Here is a 19,495-nt window from a genome sequence, read left to right on the forward strand (position 1 = left end):
AGAGATGAACATCCACATTTACAAAATTCTGTACTATGGGAGAGCAAACATGGAGAAACCCCAGTCCCAATCTACTTCCTTATTTGCTCCTCTCTGAGCTAATCTCTGCTAGAATGTTCTCCCCCTTATCTAAAATTTTAAATTCCAGCACAGATCTCTCAAACTTAAACATTTTAATCAAATTATATATTCTTTTTTTTGAACATCCTTTACTAATACTTTCTCCCATATTGTCCTGCCTTCTTTGCTCTTCCTCCACTACAGTTCAGTGTCACACTAGTGAATGGATAGATAAATAAATACCTGGCATTACCACAATCCTGCCTTTTGCCTGAAAAAAGAAAAAAATAAATAAGTAAATTTTAATATCTTTCTCTTAAATGGGATAATAAGGCACTGAGAATAGAAACATAAGTATATTAAATTTCTAAAATTACTACTAGTGTCTAATTTTCAATAGATCTTTTCTATTTCTTTGAGATCTTGGGTAAAAAAGATGTTCAGCATAAAAACTCTTTCTATCGAGAAGGTTATTTTACTGTATTGTTTTAAAGACTTGTACTATTATGAACACAAAGAATAGAAGAATATAATATAAATACTGAAAAATCACACCACCTTAAGAAAAGCCATTACTGAAAAATAGCACTAATTCTGAGTTCTTCATATGCAATGGGAAAGTAGTTGAATTTAAACAAGATTTCAGCAGAAAACAAAGAGCATAGCATAATTGTAAATTACTAGATACTCAAATTCTGTACCCTCAAAAAATTCCCTAGCTTATTATACCAATTAAACAAAACCATAGGTTCATTTAAGTGGGTTTTAAGTAATAAAACCAGGGGCCAGCCCTGTGGCAAAGTGGTTAAGTTCGTGCACTCCACTGCAGCGGCCCAGGGTTTCGCTGGTTCAGATCCTGGGCACGGACATGGCACCGCTTGTCAGGCCATGCTATGGTGGTATCCCACATGTTACAACTAGAAGGACCCACAACTAAAGTATACAACTATGTACCAGGGGGATCTGGGGAGAAAAAGCAGAAAGAAAAAAAAGTAATAAAACCAAATTATATGAATTAATTTAATTTCTGATAATTCTGGAAGATAGGTATTAAAATTTCCTTACTTTTATTCCAATTTTCATCACATTTCCTAAATAAATTTTGGTGATATACTCAGTATCACTGAAAGTCAAAAGGAAACCACTCCATTACAAATACATACTTAGTGGAACTACCAGTAGCAGGTAGGTAACAGTGACAGAATAAAAATTACATATTATGTTAAGCTCACTAATCTGCAGGATAAAATCATTTAAATTATAAGTAATTGAATCTTTTCACATGTGGATTCCCTGAGACGAGTTTTTGTTTTTTGTTTTTTGCTGAGGAAGATTCGCCCTGAGCTAACATCTGTTGCCAATTTTCCTCTTTTTGCTTGAGGAAGATCCTCCCTGAGCTAATGTCTGTGCCAGTCTTCCTCTATTTCATGTGTGGGTTGCCGCCTCAGCATGGCCACAAGAAGTTGTGTAGGTCCGGGCACAGGAACCAAACCTGGGCCACCAAAGCAGAGTACACCAAACTTAACCACTAGGCCATGGGCTGGCCTCCCTGAGATGACTTTTCAATACTGGATCAGCCGATTTTGCCACCCAACATAATTCCAAGTCATTTGTCTCAACTTTTCAGCCCATATATGCACTCAGCCTACATTCTACTCAACTCAGGGCTGGGTAGACAATCTTATTTCTGTTGAGCACTACTAAACAACAGGAAAGATTCAACGAAGAACCACACATAACTTAGCTTCTTTTTACATAAAAACATGAAACATTCAATTAATGTATTTAATAAATATAATTAATGTTGAAAAAATACTTAATTCTGCATCATATCCAGTTAGGACAAATGAGAAAACTGAAAGATTGGCTTAGAGTGGGGAGGAGAAAATGAGGAGAAGAGAAACAGAGGTATCATGCCCAGTGTGAGAAGAAGGGCAGAAGAGTAAAGAAAGAGGAGGATACAGGGGACAGAAGAGAACAGAAATCAAAAGAAGGGAATAAAGCAAAAATTGGCTAACACCAGAAATAAATGCAAAGAAGGGAAGACAAGCAGAAAGTCTCAAAAGCAGCAATAGCGTGAAAGCAGTGAAAAGTGAAGGTAGTAACAGTAGGGAAGAGAATACAGATGGTCATGAGTAGAGGGAGAAACAATCATTCTCCTTACTTTTAAGACAAGTTACAGATATTTTAATGAGCTCTAAGGAACTATCAGTGTAAAGTTAAGATGAGGATTCAATATGATTTTTTAAGGTCGTTACGCAATAGCAACAAACCTTAAAGAAGTTCCAAAGAGCTAGATATATTGTAGAAGCCACCAATGAAAAAGATGCCAAATTTTTTTAGTTAAAAGGAAGTTGGGGTGGGGCTGGCCTGGTGGCACAGTGGTTAAGTTCACACGCTCCACTTTGGCAGCCCGGGGTTTGCCCTTTCAGATCCCGGGTGCAGACCTACACACCGCTTATCAAGCCATGCTGTGGCAGGCATCCCACATATAAAATAGAGGAAGATGGGCACAGACATTAGCTCAGGGCCGATCTTCCTTAGCAAAAAAGAGGAGGATTGGTGGTGGATGTTAGCTCAGGGCTAATCTTCCTCAAAAAAAAAAAAAAGGTAGTAGGGCTAAGAAACAATATGCTGGTACAAAAAGGGAAAAAGAGACCAATAAATGACCTGAATGGAGTGATCATAGAAAAAATGATAGATTGCTACAAAATTGGTTAAGTCACATATTAATATCAAGATGTGAAAAAAAACCCTCTTCCATAAAGTATGAATCAACAACAAATTGTGCTCTATCCTGAGTAAAATTAGAGTCCCCAGATTAGTTTTTAAGTAACAGAGATTCAGTAAAATGATCAAAAGTGACCTCAAACCCTAACTTATGGCACATTTGTCAATGAAAAGTCATAATTTTTCATGACAGTTGAGTTATATGCCATTTTGGAAAGGTAGCTCCAAAGTTAGCAAAAAGATTATACGTATATATTCTGTGAAAATCCATAGACTGACATTTTGTAGATTTTTTTGAGAACTCCCTACTGAACAATTTTTTTTAACCCTGATCAAATTGATCTATCATGAAAGCATTTATCAAATGTCACTTTACTCACCCCTCCATCCATCCAACAAATATTTATTAAGTGCCTATCAGGTACTAGGCACTATTCTAGGTATGGGGAATATTGTAGTTGAAGGGGTCTAGAATATGCCACTGTGGCATAAAACTTATTTTGAGCTGAAGCTATCTGAGTTCCTGAAATTCCTCCTCTGCCTAAAAGCACAGCCTCCCAAAAGAACTAAACAAGAACTCAGTTTTCACAAATTCCCTTCCAGGGAGCAACTCATCATGAGCACCACACCCAAACGGACATTGTCATAAAACTATCATATCTCCCAGTTAGTCTCCTAAGGGTCCATTTATCTTTCCAAAAAGTCATTTGTTTTCCCATAAATGCCCTTTCTCCTTCCTTAAGTTCCTAAGTGCCCTTTTCCCTCCTCCTCTTCACCTAGTAAGATAGTATACAAGCCCCAAATTCTAAGCACATCTTTGAGTCACATTTCTTTGTGAGCTCCCATACATACATACGTGGTTAAAATGGTTTTTTTCTTGTTAATCTATCTTTTGTCAGTTTAATTCACAGGCCCTCAAATACTGAACGTAAGAGAGTAAAGAAAAAATTTTTTCTCCCTGACATGGTAAACAGGAAAAAGTTCATACTCTCATGGAGCTTACATGTTCAAGGAAGACAGACAACAGAAACATTTATATAACAAAATTTCAGGTAGTAATAAGTACAATGAAAAAAAATTAAGCAAGGTAATGAAATAGTAAAAGGGGGAGGGGACTATTTCATAAAATTCAATAATTGTTACAGAAAATAAGTGGACAAAGTTGTTCAGTATTCTCAAACGTACTAAAGCAAAGTAACTATAAAACAAAATATTTACTGTCTAGAAAGCTGAAATGACTTTAGGAGGAAAAAAGTCACGTTTAACTGTTTCTTCCAAGTGAAAGCTTTCTAAAACATGGACAAATGATATTTTTAAACAGATTAATTCTATCACTTTTTTTTTTTTTTGGCCTTCCAACAACTATATGTTACCTAAGGCTATCCAAGTGATTTAACAATATAAAGCACTTGCTAAGTTTCAGACTTTGTGCTCTCATCTGAAGTAATCCACAACTACTCTAGGAGGTAGGGGCTGTTATTATGCTAACTTTATAGGCGAAGAAACTAAAATTTAGGATGGTTAGGTAAACTGCACAAGGTCATTGTTAATAAATGGCAAAGCCAGGATTTAAACACAGACCTTTCTAATCCCAAAGCCTACACTTTACCCAGTGTATTATACTGCTAAGTAACTTCTTCAAGAAGTAAAGTTAGCGTGACCTCACTTACATGTGGAATCTAAAAAAATCGAATACATAGAAGCAGAGAGTAGAACGGTGGTTACCAGGAGCAAGGAGGTGGAGGAAATGGGGAAATGTCAGTCAAAGGGTATAAAGTTGCAGTTATGTAGGATGAGAAAGTCTAGAGATCTAACGATGACTATAGTTAATATTGTATTGAATACTGAAAATTTGCGAAGAGAGTAGTTTTCAAGTGCTCCCACCACAAACACACATACACATACACAAGGTAACTACATGAGCAGATGGATGTGAGCTTGACTGTAACCATTTCATTATGTAGATGAATATCAAAACACTATGTTGTACATCTTAAACACTTTCAATTTTTATTTTTTAAAAAAGTAAATTAGTGTATGAGGATATTTAACCCAGCTCTTCCTTCCAACCAATGATTAAACTACAAATCTCTGTTACACACATACAGATATTTTGAAAAGGCAATTATTCTCTACTCCATAGTGAGTAATAATTTTGAAATAGAAACCTGATTCATCAACTCTTCTATTTTAAAACGCTTCAAGCTTCCCCAGTGTACCAACGATAAAATACAAACTCTCAAATAGTTTTCAAGTCTCTGGACAGTATTCCTCTCTTCATAATCAACACTATAGTCATTTTTCACTATCTTAAGTTATGCTCGCTTTGTTTCCAGGGCTTTGCATATACTAGTTCTTCTACATGGAGCATTCTCCTACTCTCCCTCTCCTCCTCCAACTTTTACAATGGATGACTCTTAATCATCCCTCAAATGAGTAAGACATTGCAATGTGGATGTCTTTTCTTCTGGGAAACCTACTACTGTCAACCCTCAACCCTGAAATCTGGGGTCAATTCCTTTCCAATGTGTGTCCATAGTATCTTTTTAAAATAGCACTCTATTAAAATTGCCTACTCTATTAAAAGTGTCTGTTATGCACTAGATTGTAAGGGCAGTGACTACATATACATACACAGATGCACACACACACACACACACGTGTGCCCCTTGGTCACCACCATAGTACACACGCCCTGCATCTAATATATACTTAAGAAATATTCGCAAAATCAGAAGTTCCAGACTAACAAAGTCACATCAGATCCTTATGTGAAATTCCTGAGAATTATCTTCATGACTATAGAAAAGTGAATATAAGCAGATGTCTACACGGGAATACTAAATAATATTATTAATTATAGCAGTAATAATAATAAAAGAAACTAATATATATAAAGATCTATTATATGTCATTGCTATGCTGAGGTTCTTGCATATTTTATTCAGAGCAACCCCATAAAGGAAGTATTAAACTTATCTCAGTTCCACATGTGAGGAAACAGAGGCTTAAAGGTTGGTAATCTACTCCATATTACACAGTAAATAAGTGTCAAATCTGAGTTTCAAATCCAGAACTCTCTCATCAAAAAGTCCACACTTCCTTACTTAGAATGTCTCTAGACTGGTGTCAGAAAAACACGGACATAGTACAATTACAAAGCCATCTTCTGAAAGCTCTACAAATGATGCTAACTCACCAGGGGAAATCATAAAATAGAAAAATATATTTCCTCCTATCTTGATAGATGGGGAGAGATGAGAGAAGAATATAGTATTAGTTTTAGAATTCACCTCCAACTGATAATTTTGTCAAATTTTATATGGGATCTCCTGAATATTCATAGGGTGACAATGAGAAGATGTGCCTTAAAACTATGCAATGCTGATGGCAGAGAAAAGGTAAAATTTGCTGTGGTTATCCAAATTAGATCAGATCCTTAGGCACTGTCTACAAGTTGATCTTAAGAGCCTTGGTAACTAAAAACGCCCATGTAAAAGAAATAAGAATTATATAGGGGGGCCGGCTCCATGGCCGAGTGGTTGAGTTCGCGTGCTCCGCTGCAGTGGTCCAGGGTTCGGATCCTGGGCGCGGACATGGCACCGCTCGTCAGGCCACATTGAGACGGCATCCCACACCCCACAACTAGAAGGACCTGCAACTAAGATATACAACTATGTACCGGGGGGGTTTGGGAAATAAAGCAGAAAAAAAAAAAAAAAGAATTATATAAATATATTACTGCCTGCTTGCTTTTTCCTACAGAGTAACCACCAAGTCAGTAATATTTAGCTTCACAACCTAGCTGAACAACAGAATATCAGGAGTAACCACAATAGTCTTAGGAAGAAAGAAAAGAAATTGTGTGTACCTGATCTATGAGTCGCTTTATTAGGGGTAGCCCTTCTAGTGCCGAACTGTCACATCCACTGGTCAATACTCGTTCAAATCCCAAAGTTAAGAGGGTCTCTAGAGCTGCCACTGGGTCACGAACCATGTCAAAGGCTGAAATAAATACAACTGATTTGAATTTTGAACAGATTATCTCTAACATTGTGCTTTCCAAAATGTAGTATACACACAATGGTGTGCTGGACCTAGCTTGTACTGGCTTGCAGGAGCCAATTGTTAAATAGTCAGGAATTTTGCAAGCATGATTGTTAATCCATTGGCAGCTTGAAAACAGATAAAGTGGGAGTATTTAAACCACAGAAATTAACAAATTCTGCAAATCAGGGCTTTTTTTTCCCCAAGACCCAGGTTTACCAGCACACCACAGTCTGCATACCACTGGTGGTATGCATGATCATTTTAGATGGTATACATTTGAATAGATACATTTACTTAAATGCAGACTAAAGTGAAAAGTTTCCATTTTTTCACTAGTTATAAAAGTTTCTTTTTAAAATAAATTTACTTAAGATTTTATTCTAAGAAAATTATTAAATAAATTTGCACAGGTAGCACTCAGACATAGTAAAATTGTAAATGTGACAGACGAGTCACTCAAGTTTAGGAAAGTCTACTCTAAGGCTTTGGACAAACTGGACTAGCAGAATGAACCATTACACTCACCAGTTCTAGAAATGGCCTCGGTTCACATTCTCATTATTGACTAACATTTTGTACTAATCCGTTTAACCCACATACTCAGGGCTCATAATATAAGGACAGCTGTTTACAACAGACTATATGAGGTTTCAATTCCACCCTACTTTCTAAGAGGTCTCTCTCCTCCTCAGAGAAGAAAGTGGTACTAGGCATCTCAAACAGAAAAACTACTGCTTTGGTTCTCAGCATCGCTACATGATATGGAAGTTCTAATCTATGGTGGATCAGGTGTTAGACTCCTTCCTTTTATCTTTTGGTGTATGGAGGCAGCTAAATCTACCACAGGATTTTCCTTTTTTGGTGGCAGCACCTTCTCATCAGTGATTATACTATCATACTATCACAAACTACGTGAGTGAAAAAATGTGGAACCCCGGACAATATAAAATTATGAAAATATTTTTGTTAAACTTATTGAAGGAAAAGGACAGGAATTTGAAATAATTATCTTAGTCTAAGAATAGAAGAATATATACTATATGATGGGTTTATTTTGAATTACTCAAATTTTAACCTGTATATTTTTCAGATAAATGTTTTCTAATTAAATTACTTTCATATTTAAATATTTTTTTTTGTTGGCGAGCCTCAAGGTTCTGACTTTTAAGCAATCTAACTTCTTTTAGTTGTACTAGTTTATGAGAAGTATTGCTAAATAGCAAGTCAAGAAAAAAGTTTTCTAGCGGTATTATCCATTTTAAAAAGAAACAAGGATAACAAATGTTTTACCTCTAATGGCTGCAAATGCTGGTGTCCATTCTTATCCTAATTTTTGAATGCTTACTCAAAAGAACAGAAAAACTTTCAACAATTTAAGTATATCATCAAATAAAAAAAACTGACTGAAGACTTCTTTCTTTTCACGTGCAAAAGCAATGTCCTCTGAAGGCAAAATTGACATCTGTTCCTCCATTTTACCAATGGTTGACAAAAGTGGATAGAAATTATAACTATCTGACTTATAGTTAGGAAGTATTTTTTATATGAAATTATCAGATACTTTTTAGAAATCATTCAAGCTATCAATAAAGTAAATTTGTGTACTATAGTGAACATCTGTTCACTGACTATCCAGTATCAATTTCATCTTTCCTCCTTCCTAACAATATCCAATTCTTCCTCAGATATCCATCACCTTTCTGCCTATGAATCTTATATTCATCTGGGAAAGCAGACCTCACTCCCAGCTCCAGGAATGGTCTTGTGTGGCTTAAGCCAGGCAGTACATTTCATTTCACTGGCCACAGTAATTTATTCTTTTGGGGGCTGCACATGAGCTAAGGCAATCTAATAAAAATGAATCTCAGGATTCTTGCTTGGAATGCTGTAACAAGTACATGCACTTGTAGGCAATCTTACTCTCTCAGATCTTTATTATATCCCACTATCACCACCATCTACTTTTAACAACTTTTCATAACTAAGGCTTCATATTTTCTAGAAATTGTGTTTCTCTAAATTCACAGCTGTTAGCCCCAAGACCAGTACAAAGAAACCAAGAGGCAACACTGTAACACTATAGAATTGTGTTCCATAAAAAGATTGTGGCACTTGGTGAAATTAGAAAACTGACACCATTCAATAGATCTTCTAAAATGAAAATGACTCACCTCGGTGGAAAGTGACTGGCAGAGGACGGCAAATAGCTATAAAAAGAAAGTCAGATAACAACACGAATGAAGAGATCATCACTGATTCTATATTCAGAATTCTCCATGTTAGATCAGACTTTTTTATACTTTTCCTCTCCTAAGTGAAGACAGTGAACTAAAATAACAACGAAATAGTAACTTTCCAAATTGAAAAGTCCTATGTTTCCATTAATCTCTGATTAAAAAAAGTCATACCAGACTTCAAAGATTTACAACGAAAAAAAGATATGATGAGAGGCAGAGACAAAAACAGAAAGAAACCCACAAAGAGAAGCCAAGAAATGGACAAGAGATATAACACAGAGATAGAAGCTGACAGGCTGACAAAGGGAAGGTACAAGAGAGACAGACAGAGATAACAGGAGAGCAAGAGAGGTAGAGATACAAACACACAAGGACAGGGACATGTAGGGAGCAAGGGTGGGGTTGGCATCTGTGAAAGAGCTTGTTTTTATATGTGAAAATGTGTTTGTATTATTATTTTATTTTTAACAGCTTTATTGAGGTAAAATTGACATACAATAAACTGTATCTATTAAAAAAAAAAAAAAGGTCATCTACTCCTTAGAGGCACCAAAAAAAGTTATATAATCTGGCAACTATAAGGGTAGCATTACATCTATTACTTACCCCTCTGAGAATCTTCAAGAAATACTTTGGCCTAGTAATATGGGTAGTTTGCTTCTGTCCTCTCCACATCTCCCCATCCTCACCAACTGAAATAGCTTTTGAAGTTTTTGGCGCAGTAATTAAAGGAATCAAGGTAAACTTTCCTTAAACCCTACAGGAACAGTAGCAGAACCTGATCTATGGCAACTGAGGAGAGTCAGGAGGGCTATGCCACACAAACCCTCTGCCCCAAACATCTAAATAACTACTGTTTAAATAGGTTAGTATAAGTGCCTGCAGATGTGACTGAAAAGTCAGTTTTGTGATTGCATTTTTCTATACCAGGAGTATTAAATGGAATCATCATTAGAGGCTTTTTGGTCTCAGACACAAATTCTTACCCACGAGGGACATGCACAGCTCTTTGTCAATGTGTCCATCTTCAGTCAATGCCCCAAATACCAAACCATCAGCACCATAAAGCTTGGCAAGACGAATGTCAGCCTTCATCACCTCAACTTCACGATCTGAATATAAAAAATCACCTCCACGTGGCCGAATCATCACAAAAACTGGGATCTGGACACATTGCTTCACTACCTGAAGGACACCTACAGGAATAGGGAACAAACTAATTAAAATTCAAATGTGAGCTAAAAGCTCAAGGAAGTCAATAAAATATTATTGGTCTTTTACATTTGCTCTTGTGTAATCACTTCTATAAGAAAAGGAATAGTTGATTGAGGAAACCAGAGAAAGGTGGATCTAAAAGGAAGGAGGACATGAGAAGAAAAATATGTGAAGGGTAGAAATTAAGTAATAAGAAAACCAAGGGTGAAAAAGAGCAATTTAGAAAACAGAAGGAAGTTATTGCATTTTAAAAACACTTGTCAGTTGACACAACAAAAATCCTTTGACTGGTATGCAAGATTTCAAAGTGTAATAACTACCAGGCTCAATGTTCTGCCAGTAGATTTCCTAAGATCTGGTTTCTCCTGTCTAACTTATTACAGCTCTATTTAAAACCTACTATAGAGATGGTTACATAGTTCTAAAGTATATGACCCTTTAATGGACAAAGATATTTAGCAAAGCCTTTTTTCAAAAAAGACATGTAAAAGAGAGCAAGATTCTACTTATTTGTGATTTTATGCAGTGACCTATGAATAAAAGTACCTAAATATGACACAATTCATGGCGAGCTCAGAAACCCTCAATTGTACAATCTGTGGCAATACGAATTTACTTCTTTTTCCTTGTTAAAAGAACCCCAGTTTTGCCTGGGAGAGCAATATGCCCAACACCAAGCAATGAATCATGATTGCTGTTGCAAAAAACACACTGCACTCAAATTTACAGATGTCTTCTAGGGATTTCATAGAATGGCCAGGGAATGTCCTCCTTTAGTGAGAAGATGCCAAAGAGCTATTGCATATACAAATCTTTTACACTAAATAATGCAATCATCAACCTCAGAGTAATATAGAGGAGTCAAAAATTCATATAGGGACTTCTTTTGATCAAGATAGAGTAACAGGGACTGGATTTACCTTTCCAACTGCAATAACCACAAAGCAGACAAAATATATGAAACAACGGTTTGCAAGACACTGGATATCAAGCAACAGAGGACAATGACGCCTGAAAGATGGGAAACAAACGAGGTTAGCTCTGATTGACCCACATTACTACCACGAGAGTTTTCCAGGTCACAGCACAGGGAGGGGAAACCTAGGTGGACCCCAGAGAATTCTCTGAGTTGAGGAGACAAAGCTGAGAGTCCAGGCTAGAATTCATAGGAAAGAGGACCAGGGAGGAGAGAAAGAGAACTCTGGAGATCTACAGAGAACACCCCCTCTAATAGTCAGCTGAGTACTGATCGGTGCTTGTAGGCAAGGAAACTACACAGGGCCAGGGAAAGGTCAACTGAAAAGAATTAGAAGAAATAGTGCCTGCCATTCATATCAAGTCAGGAATAATGCCTGTTCCCACCAGCCAGACAGGAAAACGTCAAGATTCACAGGACACTGGGTAGAGTACACAGAAGGGTCTTACCTCAGTAGTGGAGAATAACTAGCTCTAGACTGACCACTGTTCAAGACCTGCTTAACAAATTTTAAAAGCAAGACCCAAAAGGAACAAACTGTTTCCAACTAACCTAACTGCTCAAGAATATTTACAGGAATACAAAAATATCCAGTACCCAAGAAAGTAAAATTCATAATGTCTTGCATTTGATAAAAAATTATCAGGCAGGGGGCCGGCCCGGTGGCGCAGCGGTTAAGTTCGCACGTTCCGCTTCTCGGCGGCCCGGGGTTCGCTGGTTCGGATCCCGGCTGCGGACATGGCACTGCTTGGCAGCCATGCTGTGGTAGGCGTCCCACGTATAAACTAGAGGAAGATGGGCACGGATGTTGGCTCAGAGCCAGGCTTCCTCAGCAAAAAGAGGAGGACTGGCAGTGGTTAGCTCAGGGCTAATCTTCCTCAAAAAAAAAAAAAAATTATCAGGCAGGAAAATAAGACACATCATGAGGCAATGAATCAATCAAATGAAACCAACCTAGAACTGATACAGATGTGAGATTTAGCAGCCAAGTCATTAAAATAGCTATTATAACTTTATTTCATATGTTCAAAAAAGTTAAGTGACATGGGAGACTCAAACTTCTAGAGATGAAAACCACAATGTGTGAGAAGAAAAATACACTAGGTGGGATTAACAGCAATTAGACATTGCAGAGAAAAGATCCGTAAATTTAAAAACAAAGGGTCTTCACAAAATGAAACACAGAGAAAAAGGAGACTAAAAAAACAAAGTAAATCCATCAGTGAGCTGTGGAACAAATTCAAGCAGCCTGATATAAGCATAATTGAAGTCTCTGAAGGAGGTAGTGGAAGACATGGAATGCTGAAAATTTTCCAAATGTGATGGAAAGTATAAATGCACAAGTCTAAGAAACATGAAGAATACACTCAGGTACATCATAATCAAATTGCTCAAAACCAAGAATAAGAGGAAAAAATCTTAAAAGCAACCAGAGAAAAAGAGACACATTACACAGAAAAGAACAAAGGTTTGGATGATAGCAGATTTCTTATCAGAAACAAAACAAGCAAGAAGACAGTGGAGAAATATCTTTAAAGTAATGAAAAAAACCCCAAAACTAAACAACCTAAATTGAAAAACAACCTAAAATTCCACATCCAGCAAAAATATCTTTCAAAAATGGGGAAAGATGTTTTCAGACATACAAAAGCTGAAAAAATTCATCACCAGCACATGCGTACTACAAAAAATGTTAAAAGAATTACTTCAGGCAGAAAGAAAATGAAACCAGATGGAAATACAGATCTACACAAAGGAATGAAGAGCACCAGAAATGGTAACTACACATGGGTAAATATATGATTGTTTTCTTATTATTTCAATCTCTTTAAACGATAATTGATTCTTGGGGCCGGCCTGGTGTTGTGGTAGTTAAGTTCATGCGCTCTGCTTCGGCGGCCCCAGGTTCGCAGGTTCGGATCCTGGGCATGGACCTAGCACTGCTCGCCAGGCCATGCTGTGGTGGCATCCCACACAAAATAGCGGAAGATTGGCACACATGTTAGTTCAGCAACAATCTTCCCCCAGCAAAAAGATGAAGACTGGCAACAGACATTGGCTCAGGGCCAATCTTCCTCGAAAGAAAAAAAAAGATAATTGACTTAGTGTAGAGTTTTTGACATATGTAGAAGTAAAATGTATGACAATAGCACAAACACCAGGAGGGGATAAATGAAGACAAAAATCAATATACCGAGAATGCCAGATGAAAGACTAAAAAAAACTCTGGTCCTTCAAATTACAACAGAGAAACTGAACCAATATTACAGCAACTACCTATCTCTCAATTTATTTTTTGAGGTCATGACAGTTTATAACATTGTGAAACTTCAGTTCCATGTTGTTATTTGTCTGTCATCATATATATGTGCCCCTTTACCCATTATGCCCACCTCCTAACCCCCTTCCCTTCTGGTAACCACTAGTGTGATCTCTTTGTCCATGTATTTGTTTATCTTCCACATAAGAATGAAATCATACAGTGTTTGTCTTTCTCTGTCTGGCTTATCTCACTTAACATAATACCCTCAAGGTCCATCCATGTTGTTGCAAATGGACCAATTTTGCCCTTTTTTATGACTGAGTAGTATTCATTCTATTGTATATTTATACCACATCTTCTTTATCCATTCATCAGTCGATGGGCACTAGGGTTAATTCCACATCTTGGCCATTGTGAATAATGCTGCAGTGAACATAGGGGTGCATAAGACTCTTTGAATTGTTGATTTCAAGTTCTTTGGATAAATATCCAGTAGTGGAATAGGTGGGTCATAATGGTATTTCGATTCTTAATTTTTTTAAAAGAATGTGTTTCTTTCTTTCTTTTTTTGGTGAGGAAGATTGGCCCTGAGCTAACATCTTTTGCCAATCTTTCTCTTTTTTTCTGTTCTCCCCGAAGCCCCAGTACATAGGTGTATATCCTAGTTGTACGTCCTTCTAGTTATTCTATGTGGAATGCCACTTCAGCATGGCTTGATGAGCGGTGTGCAGGTTCAGCACCCAGGACCCAACCGGCAAATGCAGGGCTGCCAAAGCAGAGCACACAAACTCAACCACTATACCACCAGGCTGGCCCCTCAATTCTTTAATTTTTTGAGAAATCTCCATACTGTTTTCCACAGTGGCTGCACCAGTTTGCATTCCTACCAGCAGTGTATGAGGGCTTCCTTTTCTCCACATCCTCTCCAACACTTGTTATGTTTTGTCTTGGTAATTATAGCCATTCCAATGGGTGTAAGGGGATATCTCAATGTAGTTTTGATTTGCATTTCCCTGATGATTAGTGATGTTGAACATCTTTTCATGTGCCTACTGGCCATCTGCAGATCTTCTTTGGAAAAATGTCTGTTCGTATCCTCTGCCCATTTTTTGACTGGGTTGTTTTTTTGTTGTTGAGTTGTGTGAGTTCTTTCTATATTTTGGAGATTAACCTGTTGTCAGATACATGATTTGAAAATATTTTCTCCCACTTGGTGGGTTGCCTTTTTGTTTTGTTCTGATGAAGTCCCTTTTGTTTATTTTTTCTTTTGTTTCCCTTGCCCACGTAGACATGGTATTTGAAAAGATCCTTCCAAGACTGGGGTCAGAGTGTAGTGCCTATATTTTCTTCTAGGAATTTTATGGTTTCACCTCTTATCTTCAAGTCTTTAAACCATTTTGAGTTAATTTTGTGTATGATGAAAGATAATGGTATACTTTCATTCTTTTGCATGTGGCTGTCCAGTTTTCCCAAAACCATTTATTGAAAGAGACTTTTCCTTCTCCATTGTATGTTCTTGGCTCTTTTGTTGAAGATTAGCTATCCGTAGATGTGTGGTTTTATTTCTGGACTTTCAATTCTGTTCCCTTGATCTGTATGTCTATTTTTGTACCAGGACCATGCTATTTTGATTACTAAAGCTCTCTAGTATTGTTTTGAAGTCAGGGATTGTGATGGTCCAGCTTTGTTCTTTTTTCTCAGGATTACCATAGCTATTTGCTGTCTTTTGTTGCCCCATATGAATTTTAGGATTCTGTGTTCTACTTCCATGAAGAATGTCATTGGGATTCTGATTGGGATTGCACTGAATCCATAGATTGCTTTGGGTAGTATGGACATTTTAACTATGTTTATTCTTCCAATCCGTGAGTATGGAATCTTTCCATTTCTTTATGTCATCATTGATTTCTTTCAGTAATGTCTTATAGTTTTCATTGTATACGTCTTTCACCTCCTTGGTTAAATTTATTCCTAGATATTTTACTCTTTTTGTTGGGGTTTTAAATGAGATTGTATTCTTGAGTTCTCTTTCTGCTAGTTCGTTATTAGAGTACAGAAATGCAAATGATTTTTGTAAGTTGATTTTGTACCCTGCAACTGTGCTGTAGCTGTTGATTATTTCTAACAGTTTTCCAATGGATTCTTTAAGGTTTTCCATAAATAAGATCATGTTGTCTGCAAACAGTGAGAATTTCACTTCTTCCTTGCCAGTTTGGCTATCTTTTATTTCCTTTTCTTGCCTAATTGCTATGGCCAAAACCTCTAGTACTATGTTGAGTAAGAGTGGTGAGAGTGGTCACCCTTGTCTTGTTCCTGTTCTCACAGGGATGGCTTTCAGTTTTCCCCATTGAGTATAATGTGGGTTGTGGGTCTGTCATATACAGCCTTTATTATGTTGAGATACTTTCCTACTATACCCATTTCATTGAGAGTTTTTATCATAAATGGACGTTGGATCTTGTCAAATGTTCTCTCAGCATCTACTGAGATGATCATGTGGTTTTTACTACTCATTTTGTTAATATGGTATATCACACTGATTGATTTGCAGATGTTGAACTATCCCTGCATCCCTGGTATAAATCCCACTTGATCATGGTGTATAATCCTTTCGATGTACTGCTGTATTTGGTTTGCCAATATTTTGCTGAGGATTTTTGCATCTATGTTCATTAGTGATATTGGCCTGTAGTGTTCCTTCTTTGTGTTGTCCTTGTCTGGCTTTGGGATAAGGGTGATGTCGGCCTCATAAAATGTGTTAGGAAGTGTTGTGTCTTCTTTAAGTTTTTGGAATAGTTTGAGAAGGATGAGTACTAAATCTTCTTTGAATGTTTGGTAAAATTCTCCAGAGAAGGCATCTTGTCCTGGACTTTAATTTTGGGGAGGTTTTTGATTACTGTTTCAACCTCTTTATTTGTGATTGGTCTGTTCAGATTCTCTATTTCTTATTGGTTCAGTATTCGGAGGTTGTGTTAAGTCAAAGAATTTAGGCATTTCTTCTAGATTCTCCAATTTGTTGGCATATAGTTTTTCATAGTATTCTCTTAGAATAGTTTCTATTTCTGTGATATCTATTGTAATTCCTCCTCTTTCATTTCTAATTTTATTTATTTGAGCCTTCTCTCTTTTTCTTAGTGAGTCTGGCTAAGGGCTTGTCAATTATGTTTATTTTTTCAAAGAACCAGCTCTTAGTTTCATCAATTCTTTCTATTATTTTTTTGTTTCAATTTCATCTATTTCTGTTTTTCTAATTTCTATTATTTCCCTCCTTCTGCTGACTCTGGGCTTTGTTTGTTGTTCTTTTTCTAGTTCTGTTAGGTGTAGTTTAAGATTGCTTATTTGAGATTTTTCTTTTTTGTTAAAAGTGGGCCTATATTCCTATGAATTTCTCTCTTAGGACTGCTTTTGCTGAATCCCCTATGAGTTGGTATGGTGTATTTTCATTTGTCTCCATTTTCATTTGTACTTTGGTGGTCCTGTTAGGTGTATATACGTGTTCATAAGTGTTATGTCTTCTTGCTGGAGCATCCCTTGTATCATACACTGCCCCTCTTTGTCTCTCATTGTCTTTTTCATCTTAAAGTCTACTTTGTCTGATATAAGTATGGCAACACCTGCTTTCTTTTGTTTGCCATTAGCTTGGAGTATCATCTTCCATCCCTTCACTCTAAGCCTGTGTGTCTTTAGAGCTCAGATGTGTTTCCTGGAGGTAGCATATTGTTGGCTCTCGTTTTTTAATCCATCCACCACTGTGCCTTTTGATTGGGAAATGCAATCCATTTACGCTGATATATGAGGGCTTAATGCTGCCATTTTATCACTTGTTTTCCAGTTGTTCTGTATTTCCCTTGTTTCTTGTCCCATGTATTTCAGACTGCCAATTCAGTTTGATGGCTCCCTATGATGGTTTTCTCAGTTTTCTCTTTATTTATCATTTGTGTCTCTGTTCCAATTTTTTGTTTAGTGGTTACTGTGAGGTTTGTATAAAAGATCTCATAGATGAGCTAGTCCATTTTCTGATAGCCTCTTATTCCCTTAGTCGAAGCAGGTTCCATCCCTTTCCACTTCCCCTTCTAAGTTGTTGTTGTCACAACTTACTCAGTTTTGTGTTGTGAAATTGGTGGTTAAAATGAAGTGAGTATATTTATTTTTTATGTTTTCCTTCCCTTTATCTTTAGAGTTATAATTGTTTGCTATCTGTCCTGATAGAGAGTTGCAATTTTCTGATTTTCTCTGCCTATTTATTTTCTTGCTCAAGGCTTTGTAACCCCTCCTCCCCTTTTTTTTCCAGGTATGAGGGCCTTCCTGATCATATCTTGTGGTGATGAACTCCCTAAGCTTTTGTTTATCTGGGAAAGTTTTTATTTCTTCATCACATCTGAAGGACATTTCCACTCGATAGAGTATTCTTGGCTGAAAGTTTCTGTGTTTCAGAATTTCGAATATATCATTTCATTCTCTCCTAGCCTGTAAGGTTTCCACTGAAAGTGTGATAGAGATTCCTTTGTAGGTTATTTTCTTCTGCTGTGATGCCCTTAATATTTTTCCTTTGTCATTGACTTTGCCAGTTTTACTAATATATGCCTTGAAGAAGGTCTTTTTTTTTAAACTTTTTATTGAGAAGATGATAGTTTGCAACCTTGTGAAATTTCAGTTGTACAGTTGTTTGTCAGTCATGTTGTAGGTGCACCACTTCACCCTTTGTGCTCATCCCCCCCATTCCCCCTTTCCCCTGGTAGCCACTAATCTGTTCTCTTTGTCTACATGTTTAACTTCCACATGTGAGTGGAGTCATACAGAGAGTGTCCTTCTCTATCTGGCTTATTTCACTTAACATAACACCCTCAAGGTCCATCCATGTTGTTGTGAATGGGACGATTTTATCCTTTTTTATGGCTGAGTAGTATTCCATTGTATATCTATACCATATCTTTATCCAATCATCAGTTGATGGGCACTTAGGTTGCCTCCACATCTTGGCTATTGTAAATAAGGCTGCAATGAACACTGGGGTGCCTGGGACTTTTGGAATTGCCGATTTCAAGTTCTTTGAGTACATACCCAATAGTGGGATGGCTGGGTCATATGGTATTTCTATTTTTAATTTTTTGAGAAATCTCCATACTGTTTTCCATAGTGGCTGCACCAGTTTGCATTCCCACCAGCAGTGTATGAGGGTTCCTTTTTCTCCACAACCTCTCCAACATTTGTTACTTTTTGTTTTGGTTATTTTTGCCATTCTAATGGGTGTAAGGTGATATCTTAGTGTAGTTTCGATTTGCATTTCCCTGACAATCAGTGATGATGAACATCTTCTCATGTGCCTATTGGTCATCCATATATCTTCTTTGGAAAAATGTCTGTTCATGTCTCCTGCCCATTTTTTTGATCAGGTTGTTTGATTTTTTGTTGTTGAGTTGTGTGAGTTCTTTATATATTATGGAGATTAACCCTTTGTCAGATATATGACTTACAAATTATTTTTTCCCATCTGGTGGTTTGTTTTTTTGTTTCAATCCTGTTTTCCTTTGCCTTGAAGAAGCTCTTTAGTCTGATGAAGTGCCCTTTGTTTACTCTTTCCATCGTTTCCCTCATCTGAGAAGACATGGTGCCTGAAAAGATCCTTTTAATGTTGATGTCAAAGAGTGTACTGCCTATGTTTTCTTCTAGAAGCCTTATGGTTTCAGGTTTTACCTTTAGGTCTTTCATCCATTTTGAGTTTATTTTTGTGAATGGTGAAAAAGAATGGTCAATTTTCATTTTTTTACGTGTGGCTGTCCAGTTTTCCCAGCAGTATTTGTTGAAAAGACTTTCTTTTCTCCATTGTATGCCCTCAGCTCCTTTGTTGAAGATTAGGTGTCCACAGATGTGTGGTTTTATTTCTGGGCTTCCAATTCTGTTCCATTGATCTGTGCACCTGTTTTTGTACCAGTACCATGCTGTTTTGATTACTATGGCTTTGCA

General features: G+C 37.0%; 1 protein-coding gene across 8 annotated transcripts in view; it reads right to left on the minus strand.

Annotated features, from left to right (window-relative positions):
• Positions 1-19,495, minus strand: part of CUTC (cutC copper transporter) — a 57,977-nt gene that overhangs the window by 30,128 nt on the left and 8,354 nt on the right. For 5 of the 8 annotated variants that reach the window (XR_011421924.1, XR_011421926.1, XR_001378880.3 and 2 more), the window contains exons 4-7: positions 10,064-10,273; positions 9,012-9,047; positions 6,662-6,795; positions 304-331 (exon numbers count right to left, since the gene is read on the minus strand). Coding sequence is in view for 2 of the 8 variants with exons in the window: in XM_014733157.3 (XP_014588643.1) it covers positions 304-331; positions 6,662-6,795; positions 9,012-9,047; positions 10,064-10,273 (408 nt within the window). In the remaining 6 variants the exon portion in view is untranslated. The remainder of the gene's footprint in view (positions 1-303; positions 332-6,661; positions 6,796-9,011; positions 9,048-10,063; positions 10,274-19,495) is intronic. The other 3 variants (XR_011421929.1, XR_011421927.1, XM_070223097.1) reach the window with 1 other exon arrangement.

The sequence above is a fragment of the Equus caballus genome, chromosome 1 (genome assembly GCF_041296265.1).
Source record: "Equus caballus isolate H_3958 breed thoroughbred chromosome 1, TB-T2T, whole genome shotgun sequence".
Classification (NCBI taxonomy): Eukaryota; Metazoa; Chordata; class Mammalia; order Perissodactyla; family Equidae; genus Equus; species Equus caballus.